Source organism: Protobothrops mucrosquamatus, unplaced genomic scaffold (genome assembly GCF_001527695.2).
Source record: "Protobothrops mucrosquamatus isolate PMUCROS unplaced genomic scaffold, P.Mucros_1.0 scaffold6, whole genome shotgun sequence".
Classification (NCBI taxonomy): domain Eukaryota; kingdom Metazoa; phylum Chordata; class Lepidosauria; order Squamata; family Viperidae; genus Protobothrops; species Protobothrops mucrosquamatus.
The window spans coordinates 779593-794298 of record NW_015386393.1 but is presented as its reverse complement, the minus strand read 5'-3'; the positions used below and the strand labels follow the sequence as shown (position 1 = coordinate 794298).

General features: G+C 35.9%; 1 protein-coding gene across 1 annotated transcript; it reads left to right on the top strand.

Moving 5' to 3' along the window:
• Positions 1 to 4861: 4861 nt before the first annotated feature.
• ATP6AP1L (ATPase H+ transporting accessory protein 1 like) lies at positions 4862 to 13956 on the top strand. The gene is made up of 7 exons (XM_015809913.1): positions 4862 to 4869; positions 5727 to 5767; positions 7240 to 7301; positions 9721 to 9953; positions 11010 to 11060; positions 12427 to 12670; positions 13627 to 13956. The coding sequence occupies exons 1-7, from the start codon at positions 4862 to 4864 to the stop codon at positions 13927 to 13929; spliced, it is 942 nt and encodes a 313-aa protein (XP_015665399.1). The 3' UTR covers positions 13930 to 13956.
• Positions 13957 to 14706: the final 750 nt, after the last annotated feature.

Sequence of the window (14706 nt, the reverse complement as noted above, 5' to 3'; positions counted from 1 at the left end):
GGAATTAAGACCATTAACATTCAGAGATATAATCTCAATTCCTTCTTTTGCCTCTTTATCTATATTTAGATCTTGTTACTATTGTTGGTCTAGACTCTTTAGCTTGTACTTCTCTCTCCACTGGCATCCTTATTGATCTAACCTCTTTAGTTACTTTAAGTCTATCCTCATCGTATTTCCCCTTGTCTTTTTCAGTCTCATAAATTTAGTGACATAAATTCTTAAGGTGTTGGACATTAATACATTTTATATGCAGATGATTCTCTGTATTGGCTGAGAATATGAATGATTTGCAGTGAATATTAGATATTAGATATGATGCATGTCTTAGATATTAGATATGGTGCATGTGGAGTGTGAATCTGAAAATTAATGTATCACAGAGCAGGTAATTATTGTTGACAGAGAAAATGGAGTGATACGAGTTATACAAAAAATAGCAGAAAACTACAATAAGCAAACAAATTCTAGGTGATAGAATGTTTACTAAAGATGGAGAAATGGATAAAAAAATTAAGACATGCAAATGTATGTAGAAAGATAGTGGGTAGGATTTGGTCTCTTAACAAGGAATGAACACTTGTTGAAAAAAATAAAGAGTGGTTATTCAGGTGCTTCTGCTCATGTGGAAGAGAGTTGGGCAAGTGGTGAGAAACAGAAAACTTAGTTGAATTCAATGGAAATGGTGTATTTAAAAAATGGAAGAGATAGCATCAAGATTGAATGGGTGATGAATGTAGAATGTGCGAAAATTAGCAATCAATATGAAAGAAGTTTAGATGGTTAAATAAAATAGAATGAACAACAGCTGAATTACGAAATAAATATTTGAAAGAAGAATGATGTAGCTTGAGAGAAAGAAAAAGTCCAACGAAGTCATAACTGATGGAATTTGATGAAATCCTCAAAGAGCGAATAGCCAGAAGTTTAAATAAGAAAAGGCTAAATAGAAAGAAGTGATTGGGCATGGTGGAAGCAAGAATAGAAAAAACTGGAAATATCCAACCAACCAACCTAGATGTTCTTATCTTATTAACAGATACTCATAGAGTAACTAAGCATATACAATATTTTGTATATGTAATTTTATTGCACTCTCCTTGGCCATGTGCACATCCTCATATACACTCCCCCATCCACCAGCAGCCACCCTGAGCCCCACCGCATTGCGGCATGCCGCCCCACTATCAGTGCACTCTTATGCAACCTCTCAGAGCTTTCCTGGCTACGTATACACCCTTCCTGGTCATGTGTATCCATACTCACCCTCTCTCAGCTACCAGCCACTTCAAGCCCCAACACGCTCACACAACACTTCCCTTGCTACCCACACACCCTTGTGCACCATTGTCAAACCTCACTACACCTGCACTATGCCTCCCCACCCAACAGCAGCCACCCCAAGCCCTTCCATGTGCACACTGTGCCTCTTTGGCCATCTGTATGCTCTCTCCCTCCACCAGCAGCAGCCATTTACCTGCCTGCTAGGCTGCTTCGGTCTTGCAATTTCCTCCCACCTTCCCCATTGACTTTGGTTGTTGGAAGCCAGCAGGAAGTTGTGAGGTGGTGCTTGCTTAGTGACCCCAGATTCTCACTTAATGACAATAGGTATTTCAGGGATTGCCATTGCTAAGCATTGTGGTCACATGATGTTGCCTTTAAGACTGCATTGCTTAGCAATGGAAATTCTGATCCCAACTACTATCATAACTCAAGGACATTCTGTTTAACAAAGATGCACAAATTTCATTTGGCTTAGGACTGCATTAACTTTTGAACTGCATATGTGAGGAGGGGAATATTTTAAAAATATAAAATAGGTGGAGACATACATAATAATATTGTGGTTTTTGATATTATTTAAAAATTACATTTCTCTCTCTGTGTTTTGCACATACATATAAAAATAAAGCAATCTTCTTACCTCAATTGATTTCTGAGCTTAAAATGAATTAAGAGTTAACATAACTCTTCTCCCTATCACCTCTTTCATATATGTAGGTACTGTACACATAAAACACACATATAAATGACATGGCAAAAGATAGCATGAAGAAAAGAAGTCATGAAAGTTCCTTTCAAGTAGATAACAGAAATTGAAGAGGATACAGAGCTATTCCATTGCACCTATGATTCTCGTAATAAAAATAAAAATAAGGCTGACAAAGGTTTTAGCTTAATCCAACCTCCTCTAACCTGTGTTTGGACAGCTATTCACGTGATTTGTGTTAAAGCCTTGATTGGTTTCAAATGACTATATGACTACAAATGTCAGCACAATTTTGGGAAGAGATATTATACATAAGGATCTCAGTGTGAAGATGGGCCATATAAATCGTTTCCATATAAAACATGGAATTTGTTATCCTATCAATACCTTTGTCTTTATTGAGTCTGGGGCACAGCAAAGAAGATGACTTTTCATAACTGAAAAGAAATGTATTCTCCTCCTTTTAAGGAATGGATCAAGGATATGAATTTGTTACTCTTTTTTTGGGGGGGAAGCCATTGTATTCTAAAGATGAGAAGATGATGTACTACATTGCTGAATGATTTTGATTTAATAAGCTTAAGGATAAAATTAAATGAAAATTGTTATTTCTAAATATTAATGTTTTTTTTCTTGTCATGCTAAGTTTATTTTAATCCCTACAATATATCTAGGTTTTTTTTCTTCAAACTTCACACTTACTACTTATCTTTTTTCTGTTATGATGCAGGGTTTTTTTTTAATTTCACAACTTTAAAATTTTAATTAAATTTTTAAAAAGCCTTGGGGCTAATATATACTTCTAGGGAAGGCTGATCAATCCCACAACATGAAATTGTTCTTTAAAAAAAAAAAAAGGCTATATGGGAACATAGGACTGGAGAATATTTGGCAGCTGCACCACAATTCTAGAACTTCACGTCCTCACTAACAACTTTCTGAAAGTTTAGAGGCCTTCAGTTTGTCACCCCCCTTGCTGTTTCATCCACTTCTGATCTAAATATTTTAAATGTCTTTTCTCTCTATTTTTGGTATGCTATTTCATGTAATATGTTTTTTGATGGTCTCCACTGGTTGTTCAACATCTACTCTGAGTCAATCTTCAACGAGGCACTGGAGAACATCGATGCTGGCATCAAAGTAAATGGTGTTTGGTTCAACAACTTAAGATATGCTGACGATACAGTTCTGCTTGCCAGTAAGCATGAAGACCTTCAGCTCCTCATCAACAGAGTCACAGAAATATCTGAAAAATACGGCTTGAAACTTAACACCTCAAAAACCAAGATCATGGTCGTCAGCAAACAACCCGTTAATTTACCACCAATAAATTCAGAAGGAATACCACTAGAAAAAGTTGAAAGGAACACGCAACTCAGTTCTAATTTACATGAAAGTTGGGACATGACTGTTGAAGTAAAGACAAGGATAGAGAAAGCTCAAACAGCATTCTTCAAAATGAAAAAGGTCTTCTGCAGTCACGACATAAGCCTAAGACTGAAAACCAGGCTTGTCAGATCCTATATTTTTTCTATCCTGCTCTATGGAGTAGAGAGTTGGTCTCTGACAGAAGGCCACCTGAAGAGACTAGAAGCATTTGAAATGTGGATTTACAGGCAGCTGTTACGTATAAGCTGGGTTGACAAGATCAGAAATGAGGAGGTGATAAGCCACCTGGGAAAGCCAAGGGAAATCATCAAAACAATTAAAAAACAAAAATTAGAATATTTCGGACATGTGATGCGACACCCAGAAAAATACGGCATACTCCATTTAATCCTCCAGGGAAAGATTGAAGGCAAACGAGGTCCAGGCAGAAGAAGAACATCGTGGCTTCAAAATCTAAGGGACTGGTTTGGACAAAACTCAGCAGCACTTTTTCGTGCGGCTGCTGATAAAAACAGGATTGCCAACATGATCGCCAATGTCCGATAACGGATATGGCACAAGAAGAAGAAGAAGAAGTGATAGACAATATTTTCAATCATTAAAGAAATATTGTAGAGAGCCTACTTAAAAAAACGAATGCCTGTGAGCCAGAGAGCTTTCCTTTTTTTACCTTAATATTTCCTTCCCATGAAGTTTCAGTAGCAGTCATTCATCCCTCTTCATTTGCTGACATCTGAGCTGGCAAATGTGATTTTAAAAAACAGATCACTCTTTGTCACAACAGGCAGTTGGGGGCTTATATGTTTGTACAATCAGATGCTTCATTATATTAAATGGATTTATGGGCTTTGGGGCTTCAAATGTTTTTATGTATTATAAAAAAAGTGTTTATGTATGAATAGGGAGCAAAGCTACATTGAAGTACTCTATCCATAGTATTCTGTTAGTCTGTGTTGTGGGTAAGGGCTTTCATGTGTACATCTGGACACATAAAATCCTGGTAGGCAATGATGCTATTTCTGTAAATGCTGGGGAAGGATGGAGAAGGTGTTATTTTGCATGTACAATACTAGGAGGAGTTTTTCAATGTGACCATGGTCTCTGCTTCACTGCTACATGTATTAATTTTATTTCCATAAGGTATGAATGCTTCAATGAGCAAACTAAAGTTGCTTTGTGGCCCATTTACTGCCTGCTTTCCAATAGGAGAAATATTGTTATTTTTTTCTGTGTGTAAGCTTTTCAAAGGCTTGGAAATTACTATTGCCATTAAGTTTTTAGCAGAATTATGAATATTTCACTTGGAGGCATATTTAGTGCTGGGTGCATTTTCTACTGAGAGGAGAATATTGTTAGTTTGGCATGAAACTTGGTTTCATTGAATGGTGGCTTTTTGGAAAGCATCAAAACTGAAATCAGCAATTTTAACAGTTATTTTTGGGGTGCAGTATACTTTGTTGGGACAATACTGTATAAATAAACATGTACACGTAATTTGTAAGTGTTTAGTAATTTCACAATGTGAGAAGGCAAGATCCTCATGTCATCCTTGTCACTCAGACCACTTGCCAGACTAACTTGTCAGTGAGCCCCAAGCAATAAAACAAAAGACTGCTTCAGCTTTTTGCTCATATTGATACTTGGGCTGAAACTGACTAAGCAAGGAAATTAGTAAATATCAAAACTATAAGAAATCTCCTCAATATATGGAAATCTTTTATATACAGAATAAGATTCAAATCCAGATCCTTCACCCAAGATCAACACAAAAGGTGAAGATTATTTCACCTCGCAAGATGAGGAAACTGCATTTCCTTCTTACTGGACTCAGCACGACATGATTTCCAATACAAAGATCCATAAATATTTCTAAGCCTGCCTGTCAATGTGTGATGATTACTAGGCTGTCTGTCTGTCAAATAAATTCTACATCTGCTTCAAGCAGTTGTCGTGTGCTCTTTAATTCAGTCAGGAATAAACCAGAATTTGCTTCCAATAACACTAACTTGGTGTCATCTGAGATAAGGTTCTAAGATGTGGTATAAAACTCTGATTACTTTCAGAGAGTCCATGAAGAACTTTAATATTAATCTCAGCTTGGATGCAGCTCCTCCAGGAGTGCACTCAATATTGCCCTTGCAGGACAAACTGGATAGGAATCACAACCAGATGAACTAGGTAATTCTACTTTATTGTAAAGCTACATTGACAGAATTTTGCAAGTCTGAAAGTAGATTATATTGCAGATTGAAAGTACTAAATATTGTCCTCCTGCATTTTAAATAAGATACATATTTTTTTAAAAAAATATTGCTCATATACTACTTTTATGTCTGCTTTTTTGCAGTTTGTTTGTATTCTCGGATCAAGATCTACTCCAGAGAAATGGTAAGGCCTTAATTGTCTCCCTCAAATTGTCACTTCCTGAAAAAAATACAGGTCCCAAAAATTTACAGAGGAATTTCAGGTCACTACAGGTCACCAATAAATAGTTTAATTAATTCAAACATTTTTAACCTTTTGTTCCACGAGAAATATTCCTACTGTAGCTTAGGAGCGATTAATCGCAAAGTTGTCTGTGTTCAGGGATATAAACTAAATACAACACCAATGGAAAAATGGATGAGCAGGGAAGCCATATCAAACCAAACAATAGTTCTTAGAATCATTAACTGAAAATAGTTCAAAGAACTGGATCCCATCAGATCTTATATTTCTGTAGATTTAATGGAACGAGTCTGCTTTTTACTTTTCTTCTGCTGCAATAGTTACACCTAATTAGTCTGTAAGTGAGTTATGAATGAACAGCAAGAGGTGTAGCCACCATGACATCATAGAGCTTTCCTCCTGCTCTACCCTAATCGACTTCAAGATACTTATTCCCTTTCTCTTTTTCTTGACTGGGATGCTGAAACAGAAGATACATAACTAAAGAGCATGAAATGCTATTTCCTTGAAATGCAGGTAGCCCTTGACTTGCAACCATTCATTTAGCAACCATTTGAAGTTACAACAGCACTTTAAAAAATAACAACTGGTCCTCATATTGATGACCATTGAAGCAGCCCCATGGTCATCTGATCAAAATTTGAGTACTTGGTAACTGGTATGTACTGTATTTATGATGGCTACAATATCCCGGGGTCCTATGAACACCATTTCACCACCTTTTTTGTGACCTCTGACATCAAAGTCATTAGGGGAAGCTGAATTTGCTTAAGGATAGTAAAATTCACCTAACAATTAGAGCAGACATGTCAAACACAAGGCCTGGGGGCCAGATGCAGCCCACGAAATAGTTTCATGTGGCCCGTGAAGCCATCCTGGAAACAGTGAGGGAACTGCCTTAGCCGTGGCTCAGGCCAGCCGGGAGCCAATGTACAACCACCTCATTAGCAATGGAAATTCTAGTAGCAATTGTGATCATAAGTTGAGGACTACATATAGTAGACAAGATAGACAAGAAGAGAGGATACCTTGGGTTTATAAACATTATTCCACAATACAATTGATTTACCAGGTTCTTAGAGAAGATTCCTGAGTATTAAGAATTGTTCTTAATAATGAAAGGCAGTTGAAGACTGTACCTCTCTTGTTCTAAAGATCTATCAATGACATAAAGATGAATTTTTAAATAAATAATCTTTTTAAAAAGATTGGTCCAAATTATTCACCATGTTGGCTGAGGATGCTGTGTTAAACTTCATCTGGTTGATAAGTTGTCTGTCCCATATAAAAAACATTTTTATATCAGTTTTCTCTTTAATAAAAAGGAGCTCAAATTTAAAAATAGTAATTAAAATTGTTTATTGCTAAAATGAGTTTTATTTGGAATGTATTGTATGCTGTTTCTTTTGTAGGTCGACGATATGATGGCAGTGTGAAGCCCAAAGTTAATTTACAACATGTAGCAATAACACAGGTATGGAGACCCCAGGAAACTGGATAGTAAGTTTTTCCATGACAATATTTTCCTTCTGAGTCATGTAGCATATTTATGCTCCTTGACCAAATTATCAGTGTTATACAGTATATTGCACCTGAGTTGTAAATCCATATGTATATGTTTTTTTAAAAAAAACATTGATGATAGCAGATAAATTCATGATATGAGTTGGTTTTGCAATATTTGTCTTTCTAGGACAATTTTTAGCCTGGTACAAACTCACTGATTGCAGAAGCAGTGGCGCATATCAAAAATTAAAATAAAAAAGGTAAAGAAAAGAAAAAGACTCAACTTTCCATGTTGAAAGTATAACTGAGAAATATGCACTTGATGGTTTTCTGCAAAAAACTCTGGATGACACATTTATTGGTTCTTAGGAATATCTGGTACATATTTCAGAAACCTTGTAAATGTTCTTTTCTGAATATCACAGAAAGTGGCTTAGTAGTTTAGTAGCTATAGATTGTCTTCATCTTAGGACCACACCTGAAACCAAAATTTCTATTGCTAAGCAAGACATTTATTATTTTGCCCTATTTTACAACCTTTTTTGCCATGTTGTTAAATAAATCTGGCTTCCCCACTGATTTTGCTTGTCAGACGGTCACAAAACAGGACCATATTATGCCAGGACACTGCAACCATCATAAATGTGAGTCAGTTGCCAAGACAGTTCTGAGCTTTGATCATGTGACTATGGGGATGTTGCAACGGTCATAAGAGTGAAAAATGGTCATAAGTCATTTTTTCCAGTGCTGTTGGGGACCATTTGTACTTATCAAATAATTGCCCCCCCCACGTCTGTGTTATTTTCTGCTATTTTGTAATGGCATGTGTTGTCTGCTGGCACAAGTGTGCACAGGACTGTCTGGCACAGTTGTGCCAGCAGGATGCTTCTAGATCTTCCATTTACCAACTCTCCTTTTAAAGCCTCCCACATTCCTGCTCAGTGTGCTATACATTCCAATTTATTTCCCAGAGAAATTCTCTTCCTGCGCTGGTTTAATCTGCGTGGAACAAAATTGCCCAAACTGTTCAACAACAATAATGTGGTACATCCTCTGACTTTTCTCAATAGTTTAATCAAATATGTGTGCTAAAATTTAATCCCTCTCAGAATGAGTGGACTGACTCAGAAAGAAATTCAAATCTTTTAATATGTATATCAAAAGTATGAAATTATTGAGGATGAAAGACAAAGGGAGAAAGGAAAATTGAACAGTTAATTTCTTCAGTTCCTTCACTCAGGAAAACATACATAGAACAAAAGCAGATAGAAATAGGACATAGTTTAACAAAATAAGAAAAGCAAACAAAATTTCTAACAACTCAAATGATTTCTTCTGCCCTTCCTGTGAGAGAGGAAGGTAGAACAAAAAAGGATCTTTCTATTTTTTTTTAAAAGCCATCTTGAAAGTGTTGAATTTCTTGGTTTCTGGTTGGTGCTTCAGATTTGATTTTCTAGGACTTTCATGGTCTCTGCCAATTTCCTATACTGACAGAATTTAGGTTTCATCGACAGAAAACATTTGTGTTTTCTGTCATGTCTTTCATGTCTGAGCCTCTTGAGATGGGATTTCTTTCACATTTGTTTATCTCCTGAAATTTTCAGAATCTCAATTTTAAAATCGGTACCATATATAATGTTACAAAGATATAATTTTGTTTAGATTTTGATGAAAAATATTCACAAATTCAGTGTCTGAATTATCTGATATAATAAAGTTCCTGCTGATAAGAAGCTGTATAAATATTTCCAGCTATTATTAACACAAATCAATATGTCTTCTTGTATCTAGATGGATAAAAATATGAGTTCATATCGCAAGCTGTTCATCTAGAGATATTTATATTTTAGCACATTAACTGCAGTGTTTCACTAATGCAGCATTTCACTAATAGCACTTATGCCATTTCACTCTAGCAGTACTAATTTTAAATGATTTATCTTTTAAAACTGTTCATTGAGTTTTGTCTCCACTATGATTAGACATTTATTACAAAAGCTATCCATATTTTTAGAAACTCTGCTTTTTACTTATGTATTGGGGATGAACAGAAATTATAACTTCTTATGGTGTTTTATAAGCAGGGCTTATCTTCTTGTTACACAGAATTATGATAGCCATCCTTAAGCAGAATATTGCTAGTTGTTTAATTTATTTATTATTAATAGCCAGAATTGAGATTTTTGTGCAATGTTCTAGTTCTGATTTTGATTATCTGATTTTGGATGGGCTCCATCTCAAAGCAAAGCATTTTGGACTTGTCTTGATGGCAAGTCATTTATGGAGTTGACTTTATATTGCTCTGGGGTCTAGTAATTCAAAATTAAGCAATAATAGTATGTTAAAGGGAGAACACTAATTGTTATTTCTTACTTGGTTGCATGCAGATTGGCAATTACAATGTAAGCACTAAAGAGAATTTGGAGAAAGAATCTATGATTCACAGTCACTACAGTCCACTGAATATCACCATTAATGGAAGCCCCTGTATTCTATTCTGGGCCAGAAGGATCATGATTAAGTTTCAGAACTACACTCAGCTGGATCTAACAGACAAAACATTTGGTGTTCATGCATCGGTGGATGTTGCTGATTCAAATTGCAGTGAAGAAAATGCAATGTAAGATTTATGGAGATTCTCAGTCATCCAGGTCCTGCTTGTCCCAAAGGTGCTTTTTCCAAAAGGTGACTGGACTTTCTTGATTTTTTTTGTTTGAAAATGAGATGAGAAGCAAAATGTTTTCAAACAAAAAACCAAGAAAGTCCAGTTGCCTTTTGGAAAAAGCACCTTTGGGCCAATGTAAAATTGTGGAGATTTCCTAGGTCTGGAATAAAATTCAAACAAATGTGTTTTTTTGGTTTTGTTTTAAAAAATAAACAATGCAGTGTCCTTGTGGCAGTGAAATGTTTAGCACTGAACTAATTTAATGACTTTGAATGTTCCCAAGTATTCTACTTGCTGGAGCAATACAATTGATGAATGCTTGCCATTCTACGTTTGTCAGAGGGGTAAATATGCCAGGTTGTCTGTGTTGTGATGTTCATATAACCCAAAAATGAAAGAAATAGATTATGGAATAGATTGAGAAGGAAAAGTTTTGTGATGGACAGAAACTAAGGACTAGACTTATGTAGCAAGATATATTTATAGAAACCTATGCTAAAATTAATTGGATAATCTTCAAGGTATCATAATATCTGTGTCTGTGACAAATGCAGTTTATTTTAAGTCCAATTATTGTCTGTTTATGAAGTGCGACTGCAACCATGAAATATAGCTGTAATTCAGTTTTACTATGAATGGAATATAGCTATTACTAGGTACACACACTAATGTTGCCCTGAGGTCCTGTGAACCTCTAAATAAGCATCCTTGGATACAGTTGCTCACTTTTCTTCAAGCATTTATTGTACTATAGAAGCACGACACAAGCAAAGTGCCACTCTAGTATATTACAGGGCCACATTTTTTGCACCAGGTTAAGATTTGGACCACCAATGTCTACAAGAGGTATCAAGAGTGCATGTTGTGTCATTACGAAGCTCTGCCCCTTTTGTGTGTTGCGATGGTACCATGCAACTATCTTAAATAACTTTCATGAATTTAAATTTAACTACATTGTCTTCTCTTTTTCTTTCTCAATAGTTCTTGATTTAATTGTCCTTTTCCATCTAGGCTTTCACTTAATTTTGGTGATATTGACAATTTGAAAGGATTTGTCATCAGGTATGTTTCCAAATATTAATCTCCACAGCATTATTACATTAAAACTATACTGTTAGTCTATCTCCATTATGATAATATTAAAATGTGAAAATATGTCGCTGTTGCAATAAATACAAACTCTTTTACAATACAACAGAGGCAAGAATCTGTAAGAATTAAAGACCCATTCATTTCAGTAAAAAAAAAAATCTATTCCTCAATTGAAATTTCCAGGACTTAACAGTGCTTAACTTTGGATGGCAATATCCATAGGCACAGTTGGATGTTATCAAAATTTAAGAGAATAATTGCAGATATAGTTAGCATCTCTCACCTTGTGTATTGTAGAGACCACTTATTAGGAGCAAATATTTTTTTTATCCTGCACTGTGCTTTTATTTAATCTGATTTATGTTGTCTTAATGTTTTAATGAAAATGTATTTTTATGATATTTGATAGTTCTGTTTCCTCATTTATTTTGCAATATTATGTATACTATGTTGGACTTTTAGTTTTCAAAATTACAAATTGCTCTAGGAAATTTTGCTTACAAAGGTGGTATATGTGTTTTACATATTTATATATGTAAATTAGTGCACTACATGAACATCCAGTAAGATTTATCCTCTTATTTTTCTAGTCTTTAATTTAGACAGTGCTTTTAAAGTACCAGACACACAAAATGTCAAGGCTGTTGAATTATTTATCTAGAAATGTATTTATGATAAGTTTTAAAAAGAATATTTGCAAACAGCACCAACCAATTCCTTCCTTCTTTTCCATTATCTTGATTTTTTGCCGTTTAAAGGGGACTATTTTTAGTATTTAACAATGAAAACGAAGAATTGAAAGGCATACATTCTGCATAAACTAGGACAGTGGTGGCGAACCTATGGCATGGGTGCCAGAGGCGGCACTCAGAGCCCTCTCTGTGGGCATGCGTGCCATCACCCAGTCCTAGGCCTTCAGCTGGGTTTTATAAAACCTTTTTGCTTTAGGCCTCCGCCGCCGTGTGCAAAAAAAAAAAAAAAGGTTCAATCAATCAGTCAATTTCAACTTCTCGTGGGGAAAAAAAAGATCTTGCAAAGTTGGAATTGATTGATTGAACTTTTTAATCCCACCCAGTCTGCTGTTACCACCGCAGCCACGCCCACCCAATGGGCCACACCCAGCCAATGGGCCACACCCACCCGGCACCCGACGATGCATAAGCGGGTTTTGCGTTGCAGTTTGGGCACTCGGACTCTAAAAGGTTCGCCATCACTGAACTAGGAGATCCCATGCAATAATAATATGAAGTTGGTATATCTTTATTAGATTTATTTACAAATATAAACAAAAGATGGCAAGATTTACTGCAATTATTTTTCTGATTTTCCTTGGCAGATTCATTCTGACAAACAGTTATTACAAGCTCTCCATTCAAAATTGGTTTACCTTACACAGAATCCAGCTTATTTACAATCAGTCTGTACAAGCAACATTCAATGCAACACGAATACATGCACCAGCAATCTATTCTTATCACTGTGAACATGTCAGCAACTTGCAGAGATATGATGCACTGCTAACACCCAGTTCTGTAAATGATGCAGCCAAGCACTGGGAAGTTACTTTTATTGACTTTCAGGTAATGTGTGGGAAAGCCAACCAAGCCTTTAAGCAAATACTTAGAAGGCTAGATCTATGTGGTAAGAACCCTTTAAAAGTAGATTATGTGATTTTTTAGATATAGGTAAAGAAGTAAACTTTGAATAAGTCCATGTTGCCTGCTTCCTCTAACAACCACTAACCACAAACAAACCATGAAGTACAACCCCTCTGGCTGTGGGGTAAGCTTTCATTGGGTTTCTCTTCTCTCTGGGCCCATAACCTGTCAGAGCGTGCCCAATCCTATCGCATGCGACAACCCAGGAGCAGACACATCAAACAGTGATTTGTAACAAATGGTGTGTTTATCTACGATATCTACAATTCTATATAAGTATCACTAGGAACAATATACATACATGTGCTATGAGCAGAATCCAACAAACAGCAAATAAAGCAGGAAAGGGAAAAGAAAAGAAGACACACTAGCAGAGCCTCCCATTTTTTACACAGGCTCTTAAAGAGACAACAGCCAAAGACCCTGCTGACTCATTCCCATCATTGCATCAACTGGTCAGCTCTTAAATCATCACCTTGACAGTTTTTATGTGCATTGCACAGAATGTTTGTCTTTGTTTTAATAAGGTATTGGGTTTATCTTCTTGATCCTGGAATTACAATCTTTGGTAGTGTCTTCACTAGTCTTATTTAGCCAAATTCCATTCAGCTGTGTTAGTAGTACTGTATCCCAACTCATTTGGGAAGTTGGTCAAGGCTTAACTTCTGCAATCTCACACATATCTATCCTAGTTTATTTTAAAAATCCTCAGTGTCACACAAGAAGCTCCACAGGAATAGATGCTGATTTCAATTTCAATTTTCAGCAACTGATATTGGGGAAAATAATCTTGATCAACAATAGCGATCAAAGAATAGCATGTCCTTGGATTGAAATGGGGTGTGGTCTTAATTTAGACTATTTGATTTTCTTCACAGATTCAAGGATTTAACATTGAAGATGGACAGTTTGCTTATGCAAAAGATTGTGCTTCCCTCTTCCCACCAGCCATTCTAATGGGTCTAGTGATGTCTCTGATACTGCTTCTTGTTTTAGCTTATGCTCTTCACATGTTGATGCACTTAAAATCCATTGACAGACATTATGAATGCAAAGCATCTTCTGTTTATTATCCACAGATGAAAGATATTGATACAGCAGATGAAAAAGAGCCCCTGAGAATCAATGGGCATGAAACCTATGAACTTAGAAGCCAACAATATTCTAAAATCTATATCTAACCATTATTCTGGGTGGCTGTTCTCATCCCATGGTTAGACAGCAAAGTGCTTCAAGGAACCTTTGCATCTATGACCTCACAACACTACTGAAACAGAATGTTGCAACTTTAATTTCAATCAAACAATTTCAAGTTCTCGTGATTTTGTAGAGATAAAAGTAGAAGTGCTACAGTGAAGTGCTTCATTACTCATAAAATCCAAAAACAAATCACATGAGTGAGTTTGTTAAGTTTGTCAATATCTAATACAAAAGCAACTTTTTAAAAGGAGATGTTTCAAGGTCAGGAATGTTTCTAGAATAATAATATTGACTGTGTGATTAATTAATTGCCTGGAACTTATCTAAGAAGGTGGAATTTGCTGCTGTTCTAAAGCTGCCAAAATTTTCTTCCCGATGAAAATAAAATGTAACAGCCAAAGATGCATAGCAAAAAAAGATCAGTTCTTCAGATGTGGTCTACCAACAACATCATGTTCCTTCTGCCATAACCCTCAAGATTCTTAAACAAGCGTTTACCATTCTGCAATATCCAAATGATTTCTCTTTTGGTGTAGCAAAGAACATTTTAACTGCTATTGAGCTGAAAAGTGACTATGTGCATCCTAATCATTGTGTCTGGTTGCAGTGTGAAATGCAAATGCCAACCAAACAGCAACCATCTATGGCTTCTGAAGATATTATGTGAATTTTGTCAGTTTTATCTCAGTGTTATACAGATTTGCTGTGGATAGCTTATCTTGTGATGCTTTTGTGCCTTGGCACTGAACATTGTTCAC